General features: G+C 40.5%; 1 protein-coding gene across 2 annotated transcripts in view; it reads left to right on the forward strand.

Moving 5' to 3' along the window:
• Window positions 1-5,164: 5,164 nt before the first annotated feature.
• Window positions 5,165-18,826, forward strand: part of LOC122759100 (rho GTPase-activating protein 22-like) — a 29,457-nt gene continuing 15,795 nt past the window's right edge. For both annotated transcript variants that reach the window (XM_044013655.1, XM_044013653.1), the window contains exons 1-3: window positions 5,165-5,355; window positions 14,275-14,474; window positions 18,121-18,208. In XM_044013655.1, the coding sequence (XP_043869590.1) occupies window positions 5,313-5,355; window positions 14,275-14,474; window positions 18,121-18,208 (331 nt within the window). In that variant the 5' untranslated portion in view covers window positions 5,165-5,312. The remainder of the gene's footprint in view (window positions 5,356-14,274; window positions 14,475-18,120; window positions 18,209-18,826) is intronic.

An 18,826-nucleotide genomic window follows, 5' to 3' on the forward strand; every position in this document is an offset into this window, starting at 1 on the left:
TCTGCACTCTCACCATTAGATGTCACTAATTCTTACAGGCCGGACCATGTTTACAAAATGTCATGTTGGCCAGGTTGGTGTGGCACAAATAGCACAGTGCTTTTTTGCATCATTGGGTTCAAACTCATTCAACTTTGGCAAAAACGCCTCATACAATGACACAAAAACCGAATCTGTATCTTACTGCGCTTATGAGGTTTTATCTACAGAGAGCGTTTTAAATAAAGTCAGCGAGGAAGTCGGTCTATCGGTCTTATTACTAAAAAACAAAATTGTGTCTTCCTGGCTCAGAATGTCCACAGAGACGCTCGTCCCTCCTTTGGAACAACAGATGCAGCCTGACAACCAAATAGAAAAAGACTCCGAGTGAGAAAATTCAGACAAAGAAACGTCCGCTCTGCGCACACACGCTGCCGTCTGCTGTCCTGCCAGCTCCTCACAGAGCCGTTAGTGGGTGACATCATGGTCCTGTGGTAATTGCCAGTGACAGAGAAGTGGTGAGGGGGGGTTAATGGGGGCAGAGAGACACGGAGAGAGACAGGCAGAGACAGACGGACGGATAGATCTCTGGGGAAAACACCTGTCTGCTGTTTGTCTCTTCACTTGTAATGAACACTAATGTCATTTTCTTTCCTCTAATTACAGAAAGATACAGCGCCACCCTGTTTGGACACTGTTGTTTTGGCGCTGCAGGTGGCGCTGCAGTGTGAATAAAACGTTTGGTATATGATATAAGGGAAATAGCTGTCAGGACTCAAAGAAACTCATGGTTTTCTGAGGTTATTAAATCTTTATGACGCATAATTAACATGAACTCCTGTAACAAGGCGAAGTGTAAATGCAAAAGTATGCGTGCATTTATTTTTAAATATACACAATGTTCTATTTAAGGCATTTGTTAAGAATATTCTATCATTTTATTCATGAATCTGAACTTGTTTAACCCTTTAACCCTTTGTATATAGCCATATATATTACTATTATTGATATATATATCAATATATAGCATCAGTTTTTCATATAAAAACCCATTTTTAAAGATGACAAACCACTGGAAATTTGTGTTTCCCAGAAGTAGGTTCTATAAATGAATCACAACTTTATTCTAAGCGTGTCATTTAAAAAAAAAAGACTTAAAAAAGTGACCTCTAAAAACCTCTTAAACCTGAGATTATAAATCAAGAAAAATAAAAAAAAAAAGTTAAACATGGACAAATGCAAATGAATATAACCACACCTCTTTTGTTGTAAAAGAAAAGAAATCAGTGATTGAAATGAATGCAGAAGGCAGAGTGAGTCGCTCGTGTTGAATAAATAATGCTAAGTCAACAGTTAGCCCTTCTGCAGACACACATGGACGCTCGTCTCTGCCGGTATGAAATTTTGATCACGCTCTTTATTAATATTTCAAAAGGTTTTTCTAAAAGACTTAAAAAACTGTGTGCGTGTGGATTCTGAGGAACGCGAGTTCATCCTCGGTGACGTTATTTGACCACGGGCGTGACCGAGAGGAGAGCGAAACACAGTCAGTGACCGACGTTATCCTTAAAATACAGTATATATATATATATTGTATATTATATACTGTACTATATATATATATATACTGTATATGTTAAAGGTAGAGGTTCTAAGTGAATATCCCTCTCCTCATCCTAAGTGTGTTGTAGAACCTGTGTTAGCGTTTGGCTAGCATCAGAACTCAAAAGATGTGAAGTTTGTCCATCGTGGGCTCCTGTACAAACATGCCGCCACAAAACCTGTCTTAAATAAATATAAAAGGCTTTTTCTAGGACAATGAAACAGTTTTTTAATTCTAGTTATACAGCTGTGAACAAATATGGGGAAATATTTTTGCGGTTTTAAGTGTAAATTAATCATAATATAGTTTGGTTTTTTTGGTTGGTAGTTTAATGTTTAATGGCAGATGTCATGTTGCATTACTGCCTTCTTCCTGGTTCTTCTTCCTGGAGCTTTAGATGGAAGAACACATCTTATTATAGTAATTTAATAAAGTCTACTACTGTTTATCTTCGTAATAGAGTTTGTTGCATCCTCCCCCTGTTTTTTTGCTTCTATATGAAGGTCTGGGAAAAACCACATGTGCTTTCTCTTCTGATTGGCTGCACCCTCAGGTCAAAAAGACAATATTTTTGTATTAAACGTAACTTAAATGTAAATAAATCTTGAAATGATGATGATAATGTTTCATTTTGTTTATTATTTATCGTGTTAGAGTCGTTTTGGGAGGCTGCACAGAGAGGTGTTCCTAATATTTGTTTATTATTTATTTAAATCCCACATCAATCACAGCTCTCGATCTGATACGAGCTGTAAATGGAGAGAAACACCCCGACAATCAAGCAAATCTCTGACAGTACACAGAAGTTTGCTGCGTGTGAAGTGAAGAAAAAAAACACGACGTCCACTTGTCTCGCCGTGTGGCTTCAAACATCCCTCGTCCCTCCCTCCGAGTCCAAACTTTCTTTTTTCTTTTTACAGCTCAACAGACGACTCTGTGATAACACGACAAACATGAGGGGTGAAACACCCAGACGCCCAGAGCCACACCCAAGCACCACTGCTGACAAACCTCAGCCTTAAACTAAACACTGGCACTGCTGTCTAATTTTGGCTTCTTTTTCATGTGTGTGTGTGTGTGTGTGTTGCTCTCCATCTCCCTCCTCTTGTAGTCTTTCATTTCAGCCGCCGTGACCTCTATCTCTGCTCCCGTCAGACTCATTTTCACTTCACTCTCACAGACGTCACTGGATCCAATATCTGTGCATTTGCTCCCACATTTGTCAGGCTTGTTGGGCGCGTACTGTACATTTTGTGACACACACACACACACACACACACACACACTCTGCATCTCCTACCCTCTCTGCTCTGTAATAAGAGCAGCTGTGGTTGTCTTAAGGCCAGCTCTGATTGAATTGCAGTGCAGGACTTAGGGCTATTATCCTCTGCACACTGGAGGAGGAGGAGGTGGAGGAGGTGGAGGAGGTGGAGGAGGAGGGAAGCCCGGCTGCTGGAGCACAGCTGCTCCTCCAACGACAGGTCCGATTGTGGCCTTCAGGAGGAGGCTGAGAGTAGGAAATTCAAGCTCCAAATTGGGGCGGGGGAATGAGAATAAGAACTCAATCAATCAGTCTGATTTGACAGGCTCGTAAAAGGCTTCTTTTGCACTTTTGTTTTACAATTCTATTGTGTCCGTCTGACAGTTTAAAACTGTACAGATAAAGATTCGAACCTTGAACGGGTGTATTGAAATTCCATTCGATCCCATTTCGCCTCTTGCCCCTAACACTTGGCCCTATACCCCTCCAATCTTTGTGTGTTCACATGTCAGCATAAAATGTTCCAATTTAGGTCGAGGGGAAGTGGAGCAGTATACTTTGGTATGGCATTTCTTTGTGTTCCCATTAGGAATAGTACTAAAATAACCGTCCAAACTGTTCCATTTTTGGCACCCTTCCCTTGGGGTACCAGAGTGAAATGGTATGGTACGGTCCGGGTGGAGCTAGAGACCGGCTCCACCCACGAGAGAGTCAAAAACAAACTAACTAACAAGGTTATTTTTCTTTATTTTAGGTTTCTATTTAGTTTCATTAGTTTAGTTTTAAGAGCGGGTTTGCTAGTTTCTATATTTTGTAAAAGTTTGGTTTTTATTAGTTTTAGTTTTTTGTAATATGGAGTATTTGCAAGATTCAAAAAGGTGATCTTAAATATTGTGTCTCAAATACAAACCTTTCAAAATTGCCAGCAGAGAAAAAAATAAACACACTTCATATGAACATGAAACGCTTATGTATGAAATAAATTTGCAAATATGAAAACTAAGCACATTTTCTCTACAATTTGAGTTAGTTTTGTAAACACACAATTTAGTTCCTGTTAGTTATGGGGTTTTTAAATTCCAGTTTTTATTTTAATTTCAGTTTACAATTTATTTATTGTTATTCAATTTTAGTTTTTGTTAACTATAATTACCTTGGTTATGAGGTTCAGTATTTACCAGATTAACCGAATCCCAGGCAACAAATGCTACTGTGATAAAGCTAACAGTGGTTAGAATGTGGCCTAATCAAAACAAAACTTGTTTACAGTCTTTTAAACAGACAAAAAAACAGTTTTCCTGTGTGTAAAAGTGCTTAATAATGTCCATATAGTCCTCAAACATTATGCAAGAGCTGATGTTGTTGTTTTCTTTCTAAATGCTAGGTTAAATGCTAAAAACATGATGATGTGTCCCAATTTGTTCCAATGGGTAGAGGAAGAGGCAGGGGTAGAAATAAGAACTCTTGTTGGACCTTATTGTTTTATATCTTGCTAAAATTACCAAATGTCAAAACAACAACTGAACAACAACTAAAATCCACTGCCAACAATGTTCTGGAGTCATGAAGCGTCATCTTGGTGCCACACTTCCGCTCTCTAACTCCTTCTTGTGTCAATTACAGGCTGCAGTAGCTCAGGGCGACAGGACATTGTTTTGTTAAAGGGGTAAGAAGAAGAAAAGAAAAATTCTGCCATGTTTTTTTCCTGACTTGTGCCACTGGAATGCCTGCAGGATATAATTATGATTTACTGTACGCACTGGGGGAAATTCCCACGTCTGACTGGTGAATGGAAGCTGGGCATTATTCTTAGAAAGCCAAAAAAGAAAAGAAGACGACGAAGATAGTTCAGGAGCGTGGTCAAGATGAGAAACATGGAGAAACAGAGACAGAGGGTGAAATAGCAAATGAGGAATGAGAATGAGAGAAATTAATGATTAAGGAGGTGGAAACAAGCTGAGGACCTCTACAGCTTAATTAGGTGCAGGAGGAGGAGGAGGCACCTGCCACCTCTTCATGTGCTCCTTTTCTTTTATCATGCAAATCTCCACAAAAAAACAGTTTGTTTTGGGAAAAAAGGACACTTTCTAAAAATCAAGCATCTGTGTTTTGTTGGTGGCAGACCTTCTCCACAAACCATCTACTCTGGGGCGGATGTACCACTATGAATAATGTAACAGGGAGGGGTGGAGGCCGTTGGGCGTGTGTACATAGAAAAAAAAAAAGAAAAAAGAGGGGGAGTTGTAGTAATAGTAGTTCCTCCTCCTCCTTCACTACCCCCCTCTCTCATTTTTTTCCATTCTCCTCCCTTCCCCTCTCTCTCTCACCCAACCCCCTTGCTGCCGGCTGCACTGCAGAAGGTCAGAGAAGAGGAGAGCGAGGCACAGTGAGGCTGAGGCGGAGAGAGAGCGAGGGGTGGGGTGCGTGGATGTACACGAACATGCCGACAGGAGAGCGTGTCGACCAGCGATGACAGCAATGCTGAGCCCAAAGATCAGACAGACCAGGAGAGGTAGGAACACGGGTTTGTTTTGCTTGCTGGAGCACCTGCCAGCTGACTCCTAACTCTGTAGTGACACGTACTGCTGCTGTCATAGCTGACAGGGGCACTGATGCGGTCCGTCACACCGTGACTCTTTCCAGATGTTTCTTTTTCTGGTTGTTGTTTTATATTTAAAGTGTTTTCTCTATCATAAATCAGATTCTAACACTTTCTTTTCCCCCCATCCTCGTCCACTCCATCCATATTCTCTGTGTTCTGTGAATTCTGAATGAAGCTGCCTGCGTGTAATAAACCTCTAGTGTACATTAGCATTCTACTACAGCTGGCGTGATGCTGCCAGTGTGAATTCTATTAAAGAGGAGCATCTCTGGTTTCATCACTGCAACACTCACAGGCTGCTGTCAGCTGCTGCTCTCTCTCTTTGTATTAATATGTGTGTGTGTGGCACTAATCTCCATGCCTATTATTATAAAGCCGACTCTGATTAAAATGAAATGTATAGTCTCCCACTACGGGAGAGTGATGTGTATAAAATCCTCTCCAGGAGCGGCGTGAAATTGGTAGCAAACTGGATTAAATCTGTGTTTGCATACATTAAACTAAAGACGGATTCACTGATTGACATTTTGGTTACAACATGGCATCAACAATTAAGCAGTGCGACGTGATTTCCAGGAAGAACTTGATGGTTTATTGGCAGAATTATGTTGAGGTCATTAAGTGAGGATTTGTGCATAAATGAAAAAGCAATGGGAAGATCTACTTAAGTGGAAATTACAGATTAACGACAGGGAATGAACTGTGACTCAGTGTGAGGAGCCGTTCTTGTGCATGTCTTCGGGAAATTAGTGCTTCCACCGCTGACGGCGCCACATTTGTTGCGCTGAGCTTGTCATAAAAGAGACGCAACATTAACCGGCGTGAATGTGACTCTGCGGACGGTTTGAAAAGAGGAATCCCAGAGAGAATAGATTAATAATATAAATGTCATTGACTTTTTGTATTGATCTTTCATTGCTGCGACATTCATGATGCTAGAGAAGGTCAGTTGACAGGCTAACTAGCTTAGCTCTTCTATGCTGTATGTAAGAAGGTCTTGGATTTCACATTGTTCTGTCCTTGTTCTGTCCTGTGTCCCCAAGTCCATGTTACCAAGGTCCTATGTTCTTGTATTCCCAAGGTTCTATCTTTTACTCTGAAGGTTTCATCTTCCAAATGTCCTATGGTCTTAATTACCAATTGTCTAGTGCCCCATTCTTCCAATAACTGTGTTCTCTAGGTCCAAAGTCCCCAAAGTTCCATGTTCTTCTGAATCTTGGTATTCCACATTTATGTTTATAAGGTGGTTTTCCTCTATTCCCAAAGGTCCTATCTCCCTATGTTCCTGTTCTTTTTCCAAGTCCCAATTGTCCCATGACCCATTCTCCCAATGTCTCATGCCCCCAATGTCCTATGGTCCAATCCAATACTGTGTTTGTGATGCCTGATTCCCAAGGTCCTGTATTCCCAAATATTCCTACATACAGAAGCTTCTATATTCCCATGTTTCTGTTCCCAATGTTCCCCAAGAATTTTCTGTTAGCAAATATTAAGGTGTTCAGATCTTCAAGTCATAATAACATCATGAGGTGATTGAGAACATCTTTGTCAGGTAATCATTACGCACTATTGAGCTGGGGATCATAAGACTGAGAAAATAGGACATAAAGACAGAGCGTAAACAGGGGAACCTTAATATAAGCAGACATAGAAGATCAGTTTGTCCATATCCTTCTATCTCCATACTCAAAATCAATTCATCACCCGTATTATCATATTGTTTGCTCTTCTTCTATAGCTGGCACCAGAAATCTAGAAGCAGCTTTAATTGCCCACATATCAGCTGCCTCGTTCTCGTGCTACGTCGTTTCCTCCTTGTTCTGCGTTACCATGGTTTTAAGATCAAAGGCCTGCCATGTAGCAACACCCCATGTAGCATGGATATATATAAGAGGAAGGAAGGAACACCCTGATGGGAGCGCAAGCGTGCGGCATGAATATGAAACTGCACGCGCCGACGCACTCCGATATATGATAACATGCACACACACACGCACACGCGCACACACACACACGCTACTGCAGATCTGTTCCACTCCACTGCAGCTTTCACACACAGGCTGTACGTCATCGGCCACACCTCCAACCCCTCAAGAAGGTCTCCCCCACCCCCTCCAACTCCCCACCTCCAACCACCACCTACACACACATATGCTCACACACATTATAGCTAACACATTAATCAACAGTGATAGGCTAACGGGAAGCTACGCCCTGATGCACCTGTAACTCTCGCTCTCGCCATTTTCCCCTCAGCCATAAATCACTACACAACAACCAAATTAATGGAATTGGATTCCTGCAGCATCCTGGCACAAGTGTGTGTGTGTCTGTGTGTGTGTGTGTGCATGAGTTAACCATGTGTGGAGTGTTGTCCAGCTTTTGTAGAGTACCCGCCTCACCATGCTAATGGATGGGCTCTTCTTTATGATGTGCAATACACCCATTTCCTGCTGATGATGAATCTATGGCTCCAAACTACATTAAGTGACATCACAGAGGCTTGGAGTGGGTGTGTGTCAATGCATATGTGTGAGTGTGTGTGTGTGTGTGTGTGTGTGAGAATTGAGCATCAAGTGTCCCATCATGTGTCACAGCACTTGGATTTAGATTTGGGCCTACACACACACACACACACACACACCATTTGTTCACATTACTCACATACTGAGTTACTACAGTCTTTACATTCCTCGCTTGATCGGTCAATTACTGCAACAGAACCAGGCTCTAACCTCACTTGTCAAACCGTGTCTGGGTAAAAACTGATCTACGTCGTGTGGATTCATTGAACCTTTGCTTTTAGAAGCAATTTATTTGATGGACTGGTGGTGTATGTGCAGGGTATTTCTCTCAGGGATTCCACCCTCGACCCATTACAATGAAAGTGAAACTGAAAACTCTTTGTAAGGCTCTGTCTGCCTTGTCTATTACCACGTGTCCTTTGAGGGTTTTGTGGAAGAGCTGTACGTTGGGCCGAGAGGTCCAGTGTCTCTTTATGGACAGGTCACTAACCTATCACAGGACCAGCATGGTCATTTTAAAAACCTTAAATTACGATTATGAAAGTTTGCATACCAGAACTCAAGGAGAACATGCAAATTCCACATAGAAAGGGCTCCGTCAAACCAGGATTCTATCCAAGAACCCTCTTTTTATGAGACACCACTGCCCACCGTGCACACCCAATGTCTCTTAGACAATATTCAAACAGGATCATTCTGTGGCTGAATACGTCCAGTGCCACAACAAGAAATATTGTCCTTTTTTTTAGGGAAAGGATGTAAAGTGGGGTGGCCATTCGATATCATTAAAACAAAATCAATATATTTCAGTAAAATCTGATATAATCTGACTTGTATCCGTTGTTGTGATACACAGGACGACCAATTAAAAGTGCCTGTTTTCTGGATTGGATAGTAATGAATGAATGAATATGGAAGATTTTATTTTACCTCATACAAATCTTTATTAGTGGATTAATCTGTGATTTTCCTGCCATAACTTGAAGTTCAGGGTTGTATTAGAAGGGGTTCTAATTTAGATGACCAAACATTGATCATTTAGGTTGATAAATGTTGTTAATAGAGGAATCCTGCACTTTTCGCATTTTCTTCACTTCGACAGATATCGTGATGTATCGCTATATGATTGTCTTACAATATATTGATTATGACAGAACCGTTGTATCGTGATATTATCGGTATCGTGGACCGTGTATCGTATCGTGAGGTACCCTGTGATTCCCATCCCTTCAAACAACTATGTCAAAAAACCTTACCTTCATCATCTACTAATCCTTTCTAGTGATATTATTTCTGTCAGATTTTTCTATTTGATGACTTTTAATCTGTTCTTAGGCTTTAAGTGCAGTTCCCATCCCAGTTTTTCCTACACCCACTTTTTAAATATTGCAACCCATTGTGATCTAATGTGTGCATTATATGACACTCCGTATTATTTTGATTTTGTTAAACCGACCTGTCGATTTATTTAACCACCCAAACAAAATTGGACACGCTCCAACTTGCGAGTCCTGACCCAGTTTCTCGGAATGACTGTCTCATCCCATCAACAACTGCTTTATAATATTATGTCATGTAGCCTGTGAGCTCATGCCTGAGTGAGTAGCAACGCTGGATACGCGGCTTCATGCTCGGAATAATTCATCACATGACCCTGAAATAACATAACGTACTATAGATTCACAGATATTATACATGAACGTAGGTGTAATGAGTGTAGAGCTGCACACGCACGCACGCACACACACACACACACACACAGTCGGGCAGGATGACCTCCACGTCTGGAGGACTCCCGTCTACTGTAAATGTGTGAGTCACAATCACGCCGTCTCTCTGTCTTCGGTGAATTGCAGTGATTATGCATGAAGTCTATAGTGAAGCTGCTTATTTTCTAGCCGTGTAGCTGATAGATGTGATCGCAGAGCAGCTCCACCCAAACCCGGGGAACATCTGAATCATTCTGAGCAGAAGGTCCAAATTGGCAACAGAGTGGGTAGTCGTGCTTGGCGCGCACACACACACACACACACACACACACACGTTAAAAAAATCAGTTGTGACTCAGATGTGAATCATCAGCCGTTGGTTTTTGTTCCACTGTGTCCAGCGTGTGATCCAGGCAGCTGTTGTACTGCTTTTTTAATGTGAACACTGGCACAGTGAGGAGTCATGGAGGGACGTGATGGGGTGAAAAGAAACAGAGGGGTGAAGGTCACGGAGGTCAGAGAAGGTGAGTGTTCAGGCAGCGTCTGGGTTTTTAAGGTTTAATAGTCGGATAATTGGTTTCTTGTCAGTATATTGTCACTGGTTTTACTGGCTAAAGATAAGCCCGTAAGACAAGGAACGGCACATTTCACACGGAGTGTTAATCCAAAGTGTTTAAAAGATTTGTACAAAAGCATATTTATGTTGGTGGTGTCTCTTTTCAGAAAGTGCACTGCACTGTGTTTTTAATATCTTTTTCGGGCGTTGCACTTTATAGACGGTCCCTTATCTGATGACTGACTTCCAGTGAAAAGCATAAAAATGTCAATCTTTGTTGATTTGCAGACAGTCACAGGTCACTTTCAGGTCACGTAATTTACGTCAGATTGAAATATCAAAACTGGACAAAACAGGAAATGCTCGTTTTCCATTTTATTTTGAAAAACTAATGAACCAATAATACATGGATTCTTATGGTTAGGGTGGAACAATTCATTGAAATTTTAGTATTTAGTTTTAGTTTGAAAAAACCTGGATTAGGGCATTTTTGCTTTAGCCTTATTCTTGGACTTGATATCTTTGTGGCCCAAGTTTTGATTAAAAATACGGAACCATGTTCACAGTGAAACTTCATTTTTTTATACTTGTATGATTCTCTGACTGAATAATAATTTTCCATAATTCATGGAAAGTCTGAGTGTTAATTGCATAACTGTTCATTTGACAGGCTTCAAACTTGGCATGTGATGTCTTTTTTGTCCAATTTTCCTCTTCAGAAAGCCAAAATAAAACTGAAAACTGGAAATATTTAAAAACTTGGAGCCGTTCCCTATGAAAACGACCTTTTAGCACTCAGTCACTAACAGCTGACAGAGCTATTAACATGTTCACCATGTCTTCAATTAAAGATTGTTTTTAACACTTACAATTAACCTTCGTCTCACAGCAGAAATAAATAAACCTAATTTATGAGACAAAAACCTGTTTTACTTCAGGGCCATTGATAAGAACATCTATCTTCTCGCTGTGTCGCGTGAGCATGTGTGTCCTGTTTACGCTCAGCAACAACAGAGCTTTGATTCAATGAGCCCAGCAGCGGGGAGCGAGGAGAGAGGAGAGAATCAGAGCGCGTCGAGGCGAGAGAAATGGAGGGAGGCGAGGGAAAAGGAGACTGAAATTAGCACAAAACGGATAATAGAGTAAAAGCCCAGAAGGTCGAGAACATGAAGGTAAACAAATGCAGAAGAAGTCAGACAACAGATAAAAGCCCAAATTCAAGCACTGTATTAAACCCCTAAAACTTGCTGTATGTAATATAATTCAAATTAAAGGTCCAGCGCATACAATTTTGCAAAATTACTGGCAGAAATTGAATATACTTAAGTCTAAAATAGTATAGTATCTATAAGTATGTTTTTATAAGTGTAAAATCACTTCAAGTTAAAAAATGGCTTGGTTTTCATGGCCTTAGAATATACAGTATGTACTGTATATCTGTATATATGTGATAGCATGTTTCTATGGCTGCAAACAAACAAAGCCATAGTGTTTAGTCTAAATTACAAGGGAAAATCACTTTTCAAGAGAAAGATTCAAGATGTTTTATTGTTATTGTGCTATTAATATAATAAAGGCTTATTTAAATAGGGAGAATACAGTTAAAATAGTTCCAATACAAAGAATGCAACTGATGTGCTACATGCTAAAACTACACCATCTATCCATCTATCCATCTATCTATCTATCTGTCTGTCTATATATCTATCTGTCCATCTATCTATCTATCTATCTATCTATCTGTCTATCTATCTGTCTATCTGTCTATCTATCTGTCTATCTATCTGTCTGTCTATCTTGGTATTTCAAAATCCACTTCATAGTGAAGTAATGCAATAACAAAAACAATCAAAAAGTGCTTTGTATTATCATGAAGGTGAAAAATGTAACATGATCAATTCTCTGTGGTAATAATCCGACACGTCCCAGAGGAACAACACACTTTGAAGAAAGATAATGTGAACCATGTGTGTTAAATTACACATATGTATATACATATATATATATATATGTATATACATATATATAAGTATATGAGACACAGAGAGATATCAAAATGTTAAATAAAAAACAAAAAAAACAAAATCAACATTGATTTTGTTTTCCCCCTTCTCCCTATTCTGCCATCCCCCTGTTCCCTGTTTGGCATCTCAATATTGATTATGTGTGTGTGTGTGTGTATGTGTGTGTGTGCCAGCAGGAAGGATGTCTGCTCAATTGATTCCAATAAATTATACATGATGACCAAACAGAATCACGGCAGTTTGCCTGGGAAAAACCCAATTTTTCCAAGCGTCGTTCTGTTTGAAGAAGCCGTGCACAAATGTCAGCTCTTCTTAAAAAAAGAAAATATAATTTAAAAAAGTGAAACTGATTCACGCATGCGTCTAAAATCGTGATCGGGATGATCTGAGAAGGTTCGGCGGGCACAAAAACCCCGATGTGACTCTGACTCCCGTCCTTTCAGGACTTAGTTCAGGTTACACATGAGTCAGACAGACAGACAGACAGACAGACAGTCCGTCCCATGTGGTCCTATTATCTCAGCCTAAAAAAAAAAAAGCCTGAGCTGCTCTACAATAAGTCTCTTTCAAGGACCTCCAAAATTGAGGGGGGTATCCTTGTCACCTGAGGCTATGTGTGTGTACATATGTGTGTGTTTGCGTGCGTTTGTGTGTTTGTGTGTGTGTTCACTGCTCCCCCTCTTTCACAGACTCTATTTTATCTGCTCTCTGCTGTTATATTTGAGCCTGCAGCATCTCTTCAGTCCCTCTGCCCCTTTTATCTAAAGGTCTAGCAGAAGGCGTATCTGTGTGTGTGTGTGTGTGTGTGTGTGTTGATGATTGTGGAGCGTGTCAGAGCGCGTGTGAGTGTGTGGGTGTTTGTGTATGTGTGTGTGTGTGTGCGCAGCATACAGATTGAGGGATAACACGAGTTTCTATTAGATGAGGGAAAATGAAAAGACACAGAGAGACCGAGCGATGCAAGAAGAAAGAATCAAACCGTCTGACCTACACGACACTTTGCTTATTTTCCAGCAAATATAATACACACATAAATATAAATATAAAATGATACTGTATAAACGTGGCTTCATGTAAAATACAGTAAACTGTACTCATTAATGTTTAAAATATGTAAATACTGCAGGTCCAATTAAAAACAGGCTACCAAGTGGAAACGGTAATCACACAGGCGACGGTGGATTAGTGGTAAAGCGAGTTGTCTTTCGACTGGAAGGTTGCTGGCTTGATTCCTGTCTCCGCTAGTCTACATGGCGATCTGTCCTTGAGCAAGTCACGAATGGGTGAATGGCAAAAACTGTAGAGTAAAGCGCTATATAAATGTTCATTCAAGTCGAGTTGGACTAAGCTAATTAATTGGGCTACACTATACTAAGCATCCATAGTTGATAGCATGTCAAGCACCATTTTAGGTCTTTATTTTATAATATTCTATTCTTTTTTTCCCCTGTTTATCAACTTGTTACACTATTTTCGGGAATTAGCCAGGAGTAATTTGACTGAGAAATTTAATTTAGTTCCATTTCAATCACACTTACACAATATTATGGATTTGTGACAAGTAAACATACTGACTTTGTTGTTACACACACGCACATGCTCTTGCTGCACGGTGGCTTAGTGGTTAGCACGGTTTGCATGGTTTCATACCACCATCAAAACATGTATGAATGAATGTTTGCTCAATCCAAAAAAAAGATCCTTTCTTTTCTAGCGCCGTCCATTGTTTTGTTTACTTTTTGTGAGTCAGCAACAGGCGAAGAGTGAGAGTAAAAAGTGTGTCTGCTCTGAGCAGCAGTTGAGGATTATAACACGAGACGAGGAGACGACAAGGCGACAATATCTGACTCAACAACATTACAAATGTTTGACATTCACAGACCAGAGTCCATAGAGGTTTAACTCATAGCTGCAACCCAGAGTTTATGAGCTTTAAATTAGAATTTTACAATTGTGAATAAACTATATTCAGTTGTACATGTTTATCAACACTTTTCTTACCTTCATGTTTGCAGCCAGGTCCAAGAGCATGGTGATGGGCGAGGTGTCGCGGGGCCCGTGCCGGCCGGGCTCCCCGAGCCTCCAGGAGGGGGCGCTGAAGGCCGGCTGGCTGAAGAAGCAGCGCAGCATCATGAAGAACTGGCAGCTGCGGTGGTTCGTGCTGCGCTCGGACCAGCTCTACTTCTACAAAGACGAGGAAGAAACCAAACCACAGGTGATGATCCAACCACATTTGTAAAAAATGTGTCTTCATATATATATATATATTTATATATATATATATATATATATATATATATATATATTGAATAGCCACAAGGGGGCGACTCCACTGATTGAAAAAAATAATCAGGTTGTATGGTATTCTGTGAGAAAATTATGATAACAAAATTGTATGTATTAATTAGCATTATTTACATTTATATTAATAGTATATATACTGTATATTATTTTATATACATTTGGGGATATGAAACATATAATTACATAAAACCTTGTCAAACAATGTTTCTCTTTTTGTTTTTGTCATTTTCTACACATAAAGATGTAAAACCACAATATTTATTTACAACTTTCACCATAAAAAAGTAATTATCATGTTCTACTTATTTGACCATTTCTATTGTGATAACCTCTATGCCTGTATCACACAGTCCCACTGACAATAGTCATAAATCTTTGACAGTCTAATGTAAATGAATGGACCCTGTAAACATAACCTGACCTTAAAATCACCGCCGTGACCTTTGAAAAGGCGAAACACGACGCTGACAAATGATCACGAGCGACACAAACACTGAGCACCGACGTGTCAGGCCCAGATTTAACGTCGTCGTCCATCTGCCGATTCAAACACTGCCTTCATTCATTCATTCAGTCATGTCGGTGGTAACGATGAGTCACGGGACGAGTCACAGAATGTCAGCGTGTGACGCCAGGTTTCCTCCTCCAGTGGAACACAATCATATTAGAAAAGGTTCCACCATCTATTTATGATCGAATTTTTTTGCAACGTATGTCTTTTTTGGCCAGGTTCTGACTCAGACACACACACACTTGGCTGAAATCGTGACATTTTCATTGATTTATTCAGTTTTCATTTCACGGTTGCTATCACTGCCTTTTATTCCCCCGTCATCACACACACACACACACACACACATTTCCTAGCCCCTTACCCTAACCTTAAACATAAAGTAATGACTTAACCTTCCAGAAAAGGGTTTTAAGAGTAAACATATACAGTACAAGTCCACACTCATACATACACATGTGTTTATAGTACATATACTGTATGTATATATATATATATAGTATATACACACTGGATGACGTGCTCTCTGGTCTGTGGGGAAGAAATGAGTGAAGACTTCGACAGACTGTCTTTAATCAGAGTCTGCCAATACTCATCCAGCCTGTATTGATCTGCAACTCCCATTGGATTAAAGTAAAACACATGGCTCAGTGCGCACGCACACACACGCTGTACACTTACTTACACACACCTCCTCCCACTCTGAGAGCAGGATGTGTGAGAAAGTGTCATTCTGGCCTCTCTTTTTTTTCCCCTCCCTCTCTCTCCCTCTTCTAATCGATTGGAAATTTGAGGCTCGGAGAGGAGGAGGTGGAGGTGGAGAGGGAGAGGAAGGATGTGAAGGCAAATCATTGCACCAGAACAAGGCTCAGTCCTCTTCTTCCTCCTCCTCCCTCTCATGTTCCTCCTCTTCCTCCTGTTCTGCCGAGATGAAAAAATGTGATAATTGGTGGAAGTAGAGACAACATACCGAATCCATACACTCTTTTTCAACATTAAACCATAACAGAACTGACACGATTCAATTATAGGGAAATCAATCTTTCTCTATAACAAACATGAGTGGTAATGATGGTGAGGACACAGGGATTATCATTATTACCATTATTAGTATTATTATCAATACTGTGAATTAAAAATGAGTTCAGTTTTTCACTTTTCTCATTGTTATTATTATTTTTAAAGAATCAGCTCCTGCAACGACAAATGTGACACAAGTAATGCATCATGTGTGCCCCAAAATGGCCGCCAGTTACGGAGGGAACATGGACACAAATGGTCATGAATATGTAAACGGTAGAGAGGCTATTCACATATGTGTGCAATGATTTGTGTGGAACCACCTTTGCACTGTGAAATATTATCTACAATCACAGTAAATTATATTCATGTTTATAGTGAATGACTTTGTTCACAGGTTAGTGAAACGTCTGATGGTAAATTACTATAACGTCACAGTTTTGTCATTACAGTCATTTAGTGGTAGGATTTTACTATTTAAATTATAGATATTACTGCAAAGTACAGTATATTATACACTTTAAGAAAAAAATCACTTTTGGGGAGTTTCCTGGAATAGTCATGCATGTCTATATAATTTTAGAATAAAGCAGCAAAAATAACATATTATAATGTAAATTATCAAAGTTAAAGCCTATGAAATTATGATATATTTAAGAGGCGTCAAAGACACAAATCAAGGCAAAGTTGTAAAAATAAATATTCCTATTTATTATGTATATATATACATATATATATATATAGTCCATCTAGTGGACTGAAGCGTCCATAGATTTTCTTTTTTCGATATTCCCCAAAATGTTTACTTGTAACACCAGTTCAAAAATGATATGGTAAAAGAAAATCGATAAAAAAGTGATATAATATCGCAATACTTCACTGTATCGATTTTTCCTCCCCACTCTTTAGAAAAAGAGCATATTTCTTTATTTAAAAATACCTCCACGGTCACAATCCTCTGACATCATGTAGTTTGTATCCATGGTAACGCAGTAAGTGAGTTACAGGTTTTGGGGAGGTTGGTTTTTAAAAGTATTAGCTTTTTTTATTGAATGAGTAATGACTCTAAACCATTGTTTTACTGCTGCTGCTGCTGCTGCGGAGAATCCACAAACGTCTGCTAAAAGCTCTGTTGGTGTGTGTTTAACAATAGCAGGCGTAATTTAAAGGCCGTACACACCGGTACAATCAATAACAAGTGTGTTTGTAACCGTACACCTGCTGCCCTGGCACGGGTGGAGTCTGGTCTGAGACGGTGTCTGGTCAAGGATGATCGTTTTCTTTCCAGCTGTGTTTACAGACCTGTGCAGGACAACCTCAGTTTATTTATGATAGTAATGATAATGATGACTCTAACAAAGCATGAGCTCTGCTTCAGAGTCACTGTCTTCACAGTGAGACACAGAAAAACAAACAACACTCTGTCTTCTCCGGTTACGTGTTGCCTTTTCTGACTCTTTCATCCTCGGCCAGCTACTCGCGTGATTCCGAGCACACAGCACCCTTGGGAGTTCTCCTGAGCCCTCCCCACCCCCGGTTCCTGCTCTGCCCCTGTGCTCCATCCCACCCCTTCCATTTGTTGCCATGGCGACTAATGCTGGCGACAGCCTGGCCCTCTGGGTCGAGGTCGGTTTTGGCAGACTCCTCTCCGCTCCCCCCACCCCCGTTTGATGGAGGATGCCAGTGCGCAGATTAACGGCGCCGGTTCCATCACAGACGCTGGCGTCTTTTCACAGCTCACTTGGCCTCACTTCTCGGGGGCTAAATAGGTATTGATCTGGATAATGTATTCTGATAATCTGTGCTCATTTAGAGAGGGGTTAAGTGTGACAGAAGAATGAGTGGGGGGGGTGAAGAGGGATGGAGCGAGGATTAGGGGAAGAACAAGGAAGATGAAAGGACAGAAATGTAGACGAGACATTAAATCACAGAGGACATGAGAAGGAAGTGAAGGACAGAATTGCACCTGTTGTGATTTCATGTGTTTGAATCCATCTGTGTGTGTGTGTGTGTGTGTGATTTGCAGGGCTGCATACCTCTGCAGGGCTGCCAGGTCAACGAACTCACCGCCAACCCCGATGAACCAGGAAGACATCTCTTTGAGATCGTACCAGGTAAGATCCACAAGCTCCTCCTCTTCTACCTGCAAATGAATGGAATGGAATTGTATGAAGACAAATCAAAAGACAAGAGTGTTTTAAAATGCAAACCTAGACATTACCATCCATCTATCTATCTATTACAGAGCAAATATTAAAAGAAAATCTCTATATTTTACTCCGTAATTCCTGTGTTGAATACAACACGATACTTTCTTACGTTCCCTGGTTTGCTGTTTAGTAATCAGCCACCAGGGGGCGCCATCACCCAAAGATTCGTGCCCATCACGGTCAGTCTCCTTCTCATCTCACATCTCATGACTTCAGTCAGACGGACGCCTGGTGCCCGAGTGAAAGTTGTCAACACTGGCAGCAAAAAAAACAGACCTGGAAATAAAGTGAAAGCAAAATGGCGGCTCCATCACTCACAGCTGAACACAAACCACTCAGGACTTGTTAGTGTGGCGACGCGCTCCACAGCAGACACACACGGGAGCTTTGCCTGTGGCTGAGCTGACCGCTTACATTCACCTTATGTGGCCTTTAAAGGCTTTACTCAATCAATGAAGCGCTTATTTTTGTCTCTCTCTTTTTATCTGAAGTGTGGATTTGTATTCAACCCTTTATCGTACA

This window comes from Solea senegalensis, linkage group LG18 (assembly GCF_019176455.1).
Source record: "Solea senegalensis isolate Sse05_10M linkage group LG18, IFAPA_SoseM_1, whole genome shotgun sequence".
Classification (NCBI taxonomy): Eukaryota; Metazoa; Chordata; class Actinopteri; order Pleuronectiformes; family Soleidae; genus Solea; species Solea senegalensis.